Below are 11,005 nucleotides of genomic sequence, written 5' to 3' on the forward strand. Positions count from 1 at the left end.
CCTTCGCGCTGGGCCACTGTGCGGGCACTGGCGGCCGTCTGGGGGGCTTTGTGGGCACGGTCTTTGGCAGCGCCGGGCTGGGCCCTGCGTGTCCCTCTGTGTGCCCGCCAGGTGGCATCCCCCAGGTCACCGTCAACAAGAGCCTCCTGGCCCCCCTCAACGTGGAGCTGGACCCCAAGATTCAGAAAGTGCGTGTCCAGGAGCGGGAGCAGATCAAGGCGCTGAACAACAAGTTCGCCTCTTTCATTGACAAGGTGGGTCCTGGGACATGTTCCTGCGTTGGTAACCGCTGTACACAGGGACGCTCCCTCTGCCACTGACAGCTGCGTGGGAACTTGGGCGAGTTAGCTAGTCCTCTGAGCCTCCCTTTCCTTATCTGTGAAGTGGGCACAGGAGTGGCTCTTACCCAGTAGGGTTGTGATGAGGATGATTGGTTGTCCTTCGAACAGTGACAGGCATTCACTCCCCATAAAGCAAAGCTTCATTCCTTCTTTGCAGGAGGAGACCCTGGGAAGGGGGTTGGTGTCTGGGGCAGGAGGAGAGTGGAATGGCCATCTGAGGGCTCTCAATGTCAGACAAGAGGGTGAGGACACACATTCAGGACAGGGTCACTAGTGGGACAGAGACTAGTGGGTGTCAGAGGACATGATGCGTGGTGAGTGGGGAAGGACTTGGAAGGTAAGAAGTGGGATACAGTTGTAAGCTAGGATGGTTTTTAGAGGAGACGTTTGAAAAGGCCCAGAAATTTGAAGGGTGAGCCTGAGGGAGAATATTTAGAAAGAGGGCATGTCAAGTTGTATGTGTGTGTTCTGTATGTGTGTGGAGGGTACTCAGAAATCTGGGTGATAGGAAAGATATCTCTGGAGATTCTGAGCTAGTGACCCGAATGAATGGGGAGGAGATGGGGAATGGGCTTCTCTTCTCTCCAACTGGAGCAGAAGGTCTAGGGCATGAGTGATGGGGACATAATACTAACAATCACTGACACGCCTCAGTGCCTGGTGCTGTCCCAAGTGGTTCTTGTTTATCAATGTGCAACCCATGATTCTGTTATCCTTCTGCCATGCAGATGAGGAAACTCAGACAGAGGAAGGCCAAGAAAGCGCCCCAGTTGCTAGAACAGGCAGCAGTAGAGCCTGTCCCTCACCACTATGCTCGGGAAGAGGAAAAAAGTCATTAGAGGAGAGAAGACAGGAGTAGAAAACACAGAGCTACCATCCCATTTTCTTCCTCCAAGTGTGTTCTTCCCTAGCATATTTCCTTCTCTCCCCCAAGCTAAAGAGATAGGTGAGAAGAGGAATGCTGGTGAGTAGCGGAGTGCCTGAGCTTATGTAGCCCCCAAAATGTAAAACCTTTGGTTGAGTAGGAAAGAAGCTTGTAAAGATATCATAGCCCACTCTGAAAACCAAAGAAACAAGCCAATCAAGAGCCATTTAGGCTGTACAAGAGATAGAACATATTAACCATGGGAGTAACTTTCCAATGCCATCCCCCAGTCATTGTTTCTCTCCTGCTTCCCATTTCCTTCCACTCTGAAAACACCAGCATTTATAGCAAAAGACGCTCCCTCAATCACATGATAACCATGGAGGCAGTTACAGCATTGCTTAAGAACACTTCCTGATTTCTCTTAGACTGGATCTTATTTCTTGTCCTAGAGGCCCAGATAGGCATGATCCCCCCAGACTGAAACCACTCTCTAATGAGACTTGCTCTTTCCTGCCCTATCCCCTACTAGAATGACTGCATCTGATTTCTGGAGCCCTCTCCCCACTTTTGAGAGTCAACAGCATGGGGATTCTGGGTCATGACCATCTTTGGGTTCCAGGTGCGGTTCCTGGAGCAGCAGAACCAGGTGTTGGAGACCAAGTGGAGCCTACTACAGCAGCTGGATGTGAACAGCTGCAGGAAGAACCTGGAGCCCGTGTACGAGGGCTACATCAGCAGCCTGCGGAAGCAGCTGGAGACGCTGTCGGGGGACAGGGTGAGGCTGGACTCGGAGCTGAGGAACATGCAGGATTTGGTGGAGGACTACAAGAACAGGTGAGTGGAAAGGCAGAGGTTATGCCCCTGGAGGGTCTTGATTATAGATGGGGTTTTGATTTGGATCTTTTGCTGATCCTATTGCAATTTTCTTTCCCTTAAGGGAGGGAGAGAGATTCAGACAGGAGGACAACTATTTCATAACATAAGTCATTAAAAAGAAGTTTTCAATTATCTTTTGAATAACACACATAAAATCTGAGATAAATAATATAATTTGTTTTCGGTGTTTTATCCAGTGTAATTAGAAAAATCTGGCAGTTTTAGAAAATATCACATTCCCATTCACTAACATGTACTACTTCAGCCATCCAACAAGACTTTTCTTCCTGGCAGTCAGTGATTTGCATTAGCAAGTAATAAAAGCTGAAAAGATGTGCTCATGTTAAAGTGTATGAAAAAAAGCCATATTCTAGTATTAATTATTTTTTCCCAATGTTCTATGTTGTTTGCTCTCACAACTGTCCTATCATACATTCTTTGACAATAGTAAAGGATGAGATAGTGAGAACTTTAAGTGGAATGATCAATACTCTTATCTCCCCAATCCACAACTGTATTAAGAACATCTCACCCCATACAAACACCTGTTTCCAAGACCTTGCTGCACCTGGAATAGGATATGTAGAGGAAACAGGTGGGATAAGGTTTTGTTTGGTGTCTGTGAGGTTTTGCACGCTGGGCTAGTGCACCTTACTAAGGTGCCAGATGGAGGAGGGTCCATCTTTCTGTTGTCTCAGGGAGGGGTAGCTGTGAAAAGGAGGTGGGACAGTGGGACCTGCATGACATCTCCCTCATGGATCTCCCCGGCAGATCTATCTTAGGGCAGATGGCATATGAACTAAGGAGCTAGAAATTGATTCCTTTAGCCTGTCCTTGTCACATTCCCATGAGGAAGACTATGCATGCCCCAGAGGTAATGACCTCAGTTTGAAGACCACTGCCCTGCAGCTCTCAGCACAGAGATGATCACTAACTGCTTAGTGAGCATTTGCAGAAGTGAATTATCCAGTGGTTGTGCTCTCTCCTTTCTCTTGCTCCACACAGGTACGAGGTGGAGATTAATAGACGTACAACTGCTGAGAATGAGTTTGTGATGCTGAAGAAGGTAAGGGGAGCAGGAAGGGATGGAGAAATCCTAGAGGGCTCTCTGAGGACTTGGCCGAGGAAAGGGAATCTTAGTCCTTTGGGCAGGGATGACTGGGATTCTAATTTTCCTGCTCTTTTCACCAAGTCTTTTATATGCTGCACCCAGAATCCATCTGTTTGAAACCCCAGCATTTGTTACACTTCTGGTGCACCATTGCACTGCATATTAGTTGGTTTGCTCTTAGGGATGGGGCCTCCCTGAGAACCATGGGGTAGGGGAGTGGAGAGAGTAGGGAACCTGAGGCTTCTTATGGCAGGAAGGGAGGAAGAAAGGGAGGGCAGATGAGAGGGAGGTGGGTCAGCTAGCCGCTCTCTGTGTTTCCCAGGACGTGGATGCTGCCTACATGAACAAGGTTGAGCTTCAGGCCAAGGTGGACTCCTTGACAGATGAGATAAAATTCTTCAAGTGCCTCTATGAAGGGGTAAGGACCTCACTGACCTCCTTCGCATGGTCTGCTCCTCTTACAAGTGGCTTCTGGCCCTTGGCCAAGATTGTTGTGTGGACCAAAGGCTGGCAGAGAAGCCTTTCAACTCGGTGCAGCTGAGGCCCTACTATGTGCTGAACTATGAGATGGGTTTTGTGGAAACCATGATGGAGAAAAAATTATTCTTGTCTTCCAGGAATTCACAGTCTCAGAGATCTGACCTGTGCTAAAGCATGAGGGGCCTAGAAAGAGAAGGTCATTGGCAACTCCCTAGAGCACTCTGAGTTTAGACTTGATTGCATGGGTGGAGGGTGGATGTTGCTGCAGAGTGTGAAATAGGGGTGGGAGCAGTCCTGAGTCCATGGTGGAGAGGATGGTCCCACACAGGCTGAAAGCCCAATGTGTGCATCTTACACCCCGCAGACACTGGCACTGCTGGGCTCTGCTAAGGAAGGGCAGAAAGGGACAGCGACGGTTTTACCAGAGAGGATCAGGAGACATGCTCCCCCCAGGGGGAGCTTTTAACGGGCTCCACTCCCCTAATTGTTCCCAGGAGATCGCTCAGATCCAGTCGCACATCAGTGACACATCTGTCATCCTGTCCATGGACAACAACCGGGACCTGAACCTGGACAGCATCATTGACGAGGTCCGTGCCCAGTACGAAGAGATTGCCTTGAAGAGCAAGGCGGAGGCTGAGGCTCTGTACCAGACCAAGGTGTGCCCAGTGACCACAGGTGCTGCCCTCTCATTGTGTGTGCATGTATGAGCATGCATGTGTATTTAGGCTGGGTGGAGACCTCCTTCGTCTTGCAGTTGGGATTGTGGAAATGCCTCTCTGTGGATCAGGGAGGCCAACTGCAGTTAAAAAAATATTGATTCCAGAGAGGAAGACAGAGGGAGAGAGAAAGATCAATGATGAGAGAGAATCATTGATCGGCTGCCTCCTGCATGCCCCGAACTAGGGATTGAGCCTGCAACCCAGGCATGTGCCCTTGACCAGAATCAAACCCAGGATCCTTCAGTCTGCAGGCAGATGCTCTATCCACTGAGCCAAACTGACTAGAGCCCAACTGCAGCTTTGGCATGAGTTGGGGACATATATGGAGCTTAGCCCTTCCCCTGCCATGACCCTTACTGACAGCAGAGGCCACACCAGCCACAGCTCTGACATGACTCTGATACCATTTCTGTGGATAATCCAGATGCCTTGGCTTTTCTTCCTGTCCCTAACTTTGTCAAAATAAGGACAGGAAATTTGAACTCCACCAAGGCTCTCACATTTGCAAGCCCAAGGATTCTGCTGATGGGACAGGACCTTTGTATCCAGAAGGAAAAAGCTGTCTTTCTCCCCCTCCTCTCCTTCCCTTCTGCCATCTCTCTCCCCTCCTCCCTCTTTTGATTCGATTGTGTCTATGATGCTTAGATAATGAGAATGGCATGTGGCCCTCCCTCTCCATGCTGAACACCCTTGAAAGGTGGATGCTCAACTGTCCTGTGTTCCTCTTCTCTTGCCCCCAACTTCAGATCCAGGAGCTGCAGGTCACAGCGGGTCAGCATGGGGACGACCTCAACCTCACCAAAGCTGAGATCTCAGAGCTCAACCGCCTGATCCAGAGGATCCGCTCAGAGATAGGGAGTGTGAAGAAGCAGGTGGGTTCTATGCAATGAGTCAGCTACAGGGTTAACTGAGCATCAATAGCTGTATAGGATCAAATATGGAAAAGGTCCTTCCTTCAGGCATTTGTAATTCATCAGGAGAGAATAGTCTGAGCCAATATGCAAGGAGGAAACATCCACCCAGTGTGCTGCACACCCACTAAGTCCTGTAGGAGTCCCCAGGGGCTGGAGCTGCCTAAGGGGGTGGGATTACACTGGGATAGGAGGCAGAAAGGAGAGGGGAAGAGATGCCTTCAAAGTCGGGCAGTGGGGTTTAGACCCAGTGCAGTAGGTAGAAGGAAGGCATTGGGAGGTTTCATGTGATGAATCTCCTGGAGGAAGGAGAATCAGGCAGTGGATGTTAGAGAAGAGTAGGGATTAAAAGACTCCCGCCCTCGCCTTGGCTTAGGGCTCTGCTCTGGCTTTGCCTGCCTCACTTCTGAGATGGGACATGTTATTTTTGGGTCGGGCAGCTGGGTCCTAGGTGTGTCTGCTGTGGCTGTTAGCCACTCACCCAAAAAGCAATGGGTGTTTGCCTGGCTGGGGGCCTACCTGATAGAGGATAGTGACACCAGATGGACAGCAGGCCAGAATTCCACATGGCCTTAGGGTCAGCTGCTGTCCTTGGAGTGAAACAAATGTGACTCCAGAGAAAGGGACACACCAGAAAGAGAGGCCAGACACTTAGATCCCACCAAAACCTTAGCCAAGCGACCAGAACACACACTCAAGATGAAAGGCTCCAGAAGCTCCCCATCCCGTGCCACTCCCACCTCCCCAGCTTTCACATGGACGCCTCTGAGCCCCACCTACAGCTTCTTTCTGCAAGTTACATTTCCACCCAACCGCAGGCGTCTGTCAGCTTGTAAAACCTGCCAGTTATCGCTTAAGGTGTTGCCATGTAGCATGATGGCCTGCAAAATTTTGGAGGCCATACTCTCAGTGTTTATTGGACAGACATTTTATTAATAGGAACTCTATTAGTCCTCAATTTTTTTCATGATTTACAGGATCTCCCAAGACAACCTTTTACACTGTGAGGCAACACTGAGGTCAGCTACCCAGAGACTATTCTGGGTTGGCATTAAAATCATATAGCCCATGTTACAGACCAGGAGGGAGAGGGCAGGGGCCACGTGCCAGGTGCCCACATTCTCAGTGCCCTTCCCCTCCTCCATCCTGTGGTAGAGACGCTCCACCTTCACATGCCACAGCATGAGTTAGGGTGCACTGTGCCTGAAGTCGGGGAAGGACAGATTCTCCTCTAGTGATGTGCAAAGGTGGAGGAACCAGGACAACCTCAAAGCGTTTACTGTCAGTCAGGACCCAGTGAGGGGAGGTAGTCTGAGCAGGATCTCAGATGAATTCATCTGCCCCTCAGTGCTCCAACCTGGAGACGGCCATCGCTGATGCCGAGCAGCGGGGCGACTGTGCCCTGAAGGACGCCCGGGCCAAGCTGGACGAGCTGGAGGCTGCCCTGAACCAGGGCAAGGAGGAGCTGGCCCGGATGCTGCGCGAGTACCAGGAGCTGATGAGCACAAAGCTGGCCCTGGATGTGGAGATCGCCACCTACCGCAAGCTGCTGGAGGGCGAGGAGTGCCGGTGAGGGCCAAATATCTTTTGTCTGGACCAGTTATCGCTTTGCATTAGTAGGAAGATTGAAAGCAAACAGTTTGGTTTTGTTCAGGTCCTACTGAGGTAAAATCTTATAGAAATGGGCTTTAACATACTGCGTAGGAGAGACAGCAAGAAGTTAGATAGCAAGAAGAACTGAGTTATAAAATATCCCAAAGAAGTGGGAGCAGAGGAAGTACTGATTCAGCAACGGTTGAGAAACAGAGCATCACTTGGCCCTTCGTGGTGCAGGATGACCTCCAAGAGTCATTCACTTTCAAGGTCACTCTAGCAAAGTTGGGGCCCAGTGAGGATGTGCGCTCATTCCTCTTATTTATCTAAGACCATAACTAGAAGGCAGTGGAGGCACTATTATCTTACACATCAGGTCATCTCAAATCCACTTTGATGGAGTGTTGACTCCTTGTGGCAGATTTTTCATCTTGGTTCTCCATTTCTGAAGAGGCCCTGCTGGGGTGTATGGGAAGAAAAGAGTCTGGAATGGGGTAGAGGTGGGATGTTCTGAGAAGAGAGGCTCATTCACAGGAGACTCCCTGGAACCTTCGGGTGATGGTTTACTGAGGGTTTATCTGTTTTTCTTCTTCCTCTTCAGGATGTCTGGTGAATATCCAAATTCTGTGAGCATCTGTAAGTACCTACAGGCCCAGTCCTGCCCTTGGTCACCTATCACAAGTCTGAGTTCCTTTAATTCCATGACACCAAGGAGAAGTCAGAATACTGGTGTGGGTTCAGGGCCGACTTAGGGGTACAAAAGGGAGCTGGCTTTAGTCACCAACGAGAAGCAGTGGATGGAGAAAGAGAATAATATCATGAAATACAAGTATAACCTTAGAAAATCAAATAATACTCAACAGTGTATAATCCAAGAGTCTGTTGTAAGAATAATGCTTAATGGCTACATTATATTTCTACTGGTACCGGACCCAATAAAAGCCCTGAATGACAGCAAGAGGTTATTGAGGGAGACCTGAAAGGGAAATGATGAAAAAGAAAGCTAAAATCTCCTCCAGATTTAAAAACTAGAGAAAGCGAGGGGAGGTGCTGTTTATGACAGGCAGGAACACCCTGGCAGCCCCAGGCCTCCAGGAAGCCTTTCTTCCTGTGGCCCTTCCTGTGGGCAAATTCACTGGTAGAACCTGCAGAAGCTTAAAGTCGGATAGTGACTGAGTGACACACCTAACAGGAAAAGGCCAAGTGCATCAAAAAGGACAGTGCTGATGAAAATCTGCCCGTTCACTAAAAATGTGCAACAGAGAGAATCTGTCTCAATGTGAAGCCACCATAGGGAAGAGAACTAAGGGAGGGCCCGGATGACGGGGCTGGGTTCTCCTCTCGCCCATTGCAGCTGTCATCAGCAACACGGGAGCCGGAGCTGGAGGGGCTGGCTTCAGCATGGGCTTCGGCGCCTCCAGCAGTTACAGCTACAAACCTGGGGCCGAGCTCAAAACCAAAGGCAGCTGTGGCAGCGAGTTCAAGGATCCCCTCACCAAAGCCTCCGGCAGCAGCTGTGCAACCAAAAAGAAGGCCTCCAGATGAAGGGTAGAAAGCTGCGGACCCCATCCATCTCTTCTCCCTCCGCCCCTTCCCAAGTCAGGAAGTGCTGCCCCTGTAACCACAATCCCAGTCCCCTCCCCTCTCTCTGTGGTCCTGGGCTGGCTGACATGCCTGTGTGGGAAGTCCAGTCATGGGTGCGCTTGGCAACCTCCTGCTGGACCACCTCTCATTGGGTCGCTGCCCCAAATGCAGAGGCAAGACGCAGACTCTGCGCGCTTCCTTGTGGCCAGTTGCCAGCCCCTCTGCCCCCATGTGCTTTTCTTGAGCCTCCATTGCCCAGGGCCTCTTTGCCCTCTGGTTGGAGTCGGGTCCAGTTCTCTGCCTCCCCTGCAATAAACACTCAATGCTGTTTGATTCTCCGTGTCAATCTGTTGTCCAGGATGCCAACATCTGCATGACCCCTTCTAACTTCTCTTGGTCTAACTCTTGCTTTCCTGAGTCCTTGACACTGAAGCCTGTCTTCTCCATCAGGTTCTCAAAAGCACCCAGTGTTCCACACAACTGCCTCTCGTTGCTAGAGTGGTCAGTCCTTCTTTTTCCTTCACCTCCTCGCTCTCTGGCCAACCTACCTGCCAGTGCTCCCTCACAATGGCCCTTCTTTCTGCCAGGTCTTTCCACCCTGCAGTTTGAGGCCTGCATGTATATATAATCGTATGGATGCATCTGTATCTATTATGTACACATAGTAGTGGCTCACTGCACAAATCCTTAGTGAGGCAGGCATTGCTCAGGCACTGGGAATACTACAGTGAACACACGAGTGCAGACCCTGTCCTCAGAGAGCTCACAGTCTGGCATGCAGAGTAAAAATAAGCAACTAACACGGGAATAAATAATATGTGTCAGTAGTGGTAACTACTGTGAAGGAAAACTAATGGGGTAAGAAGGCATGGCATTCAAGGTGCCCATGACCCCTTCTTCTCCCACATCATTCCTGCCCTTTTACTCCAGTCTTTCTCCAAGCAGGCCAGGACTTCCCATGCCCATGGACCTTTGAAAATACGATTTTTCAATCACAGAAATCATGCCCCATTTATTGAAAGCCTGCTCATCCTCTGTGGCCCAGCTGAAATGCCACCTCCCGTGTTCCTGCATTTTCTGGTCCCTCCAGGTGGGTTCTATTAAGTCATAAAGCTTAAATGCAAGGGAACATTAGAGCTGCTGGCTCAACAGCTCTCCCCTGTCCCTTCATATTATGGGAGGCAAACAGAGGCCTGATGGCTAAGTGCTTTTCCCAGGTTCACAGCCCTGCATGCCCACAGCACCGTCCTCATCTGTGTTAAGTTGGTGTTTATTTTCCTAGTGTCATGTTAGCTACACTCATGTCTGTCTCCTCCCCACACCCCCTCTTAGCCCCTTGTTCCGGGGTCCTCAAGTCTGGTGCACAGTCAGCACTCAATATACCTTCTCCGGGGAGAGAGTTCAAGGTACACGCACGTCCTGATGATTTGGCATGCAAATGATAAAACAGATTTGGGTTAAAAATAGTGTGTTTTCTATGCATACACATGTGTACAGTTTATGTAATTTGTCAGCCAAACTTTTGTTCTGGACACATGCTGACCTGGATCCTCAGACAACAGGCATAAGCCAGTACCGTCTCAGGCAGGTGGCCCCCTGGGCCTACCACTGGCTGAGGAGTTGGTACCTGGCTTCAGATCCTGGCTCTTCCAATGGCTGCATGTGGCCTAGTGCAGGATTCTGTTCTTGTGAAAGAGGATTGATGCAAGCTGGTTCTTATTGCCAGATACTGTCTCAGTACCAATTCTCCTAAGCATGCTATGTCTGGAAACTTAATTAACTCTTCCAGTAATCTGATAGGCATTATTGCTATTGTAATAATTCCATCTCACTACCAAGGATACCGAGGCTCAGAGAGCTTACCGAACCCACCCAATGTTACATGGTTAGTAAATAGCAGAGTTGGGATTTGAACCCCAGTTCAATTCCATAGTCCACACTTCCAGCCACTACACCTCATTACCTATCAAAGTTCTCACCTTAGAGGAGAGTTGAGACTGTGAAAAGGGATAATGGAAAAAAATACAGTGCCTGGAACTCAGTTTGCAGCCAATACATGTTAGTTGTTTTAATAATACTTGTCATTGAAGCGTGTTTGTGAAGCCCTCTGTGTTTGCCGGCCAGGCATTGGTTCACGACCAGTCGATCCACAGCAGGACTGTGCCCAGAGCCCTGGCTGAGATGGGCTAAGTGCAGGGCAGCGGGGGTTGGGTCTGTTCACTAACACACATCCACCGTCCAGTCACCAACTGCTTATTTCCAAGCAGGTAAAATACAGGGTGTCCCCAAAATATATACACACTTTAACAGCTGAAAGCTCAATTGATGTTTCTTTCTTTACAGATTTAACCCATTGGAATTAATAAGTATTCAAAGTGTGCATACATTTTTTGGGGGACACCCTGTAACTCCTTGGTGTCTGTATTTTGTGCATACACTGCCCTCTGCCATCAGATCCAAGTACTGCACCTTCTGTTTGTGGCCCAGGGGAGACTTCCCCACAGTAGAGAAGGTGTTGG

At 49.5% G+C, this 11,005-nt stretch overlaps 1 protein-coding gene across 1 annotated transcript; it reads left to right on the forward strand.

The window, feature by feature from the left end:
- Positions 1-2: 2 nt before the first annotated feature.
- LOC102754772 (keratin, type II cytoskeletal 72) lies at positions 3-8,789 on the forward strand (the record flags this gene model as incomplete). Its single annotated transcript, XM_006757103.2, has 9 exons — positions 3-254; positions 1,829-2,043; positions 3,091-3,151; positions 3,519-3,614; positions 4,171-4,335; positions 5,145-5,270; positions 6,658-6,878; positions 7,504-7,538; positions 8,257-8,789. Coding segments are annotated over 9 exons (1,362 nt in total), but the record flags the coding sequence as incomplete, so codon positions are not given.
- Positions 8,790-11,005: the final 2,216 nt, after the last annotated feature.

This window comes from Myotis davidii, unplaced genomic scaffold (genome assembly GCF_000327345.1).
Source record: "Myotis davidii unplaced genomic scaffold, ASM32734v1 scaffold233, whole genome shotgun sequence".
Lineage (NCBI taxonomy): Eukaryota > Metazoa > Chordata > Mammalia > Chiroptera > Vespertilionidae > Myotis > Myotis davidii.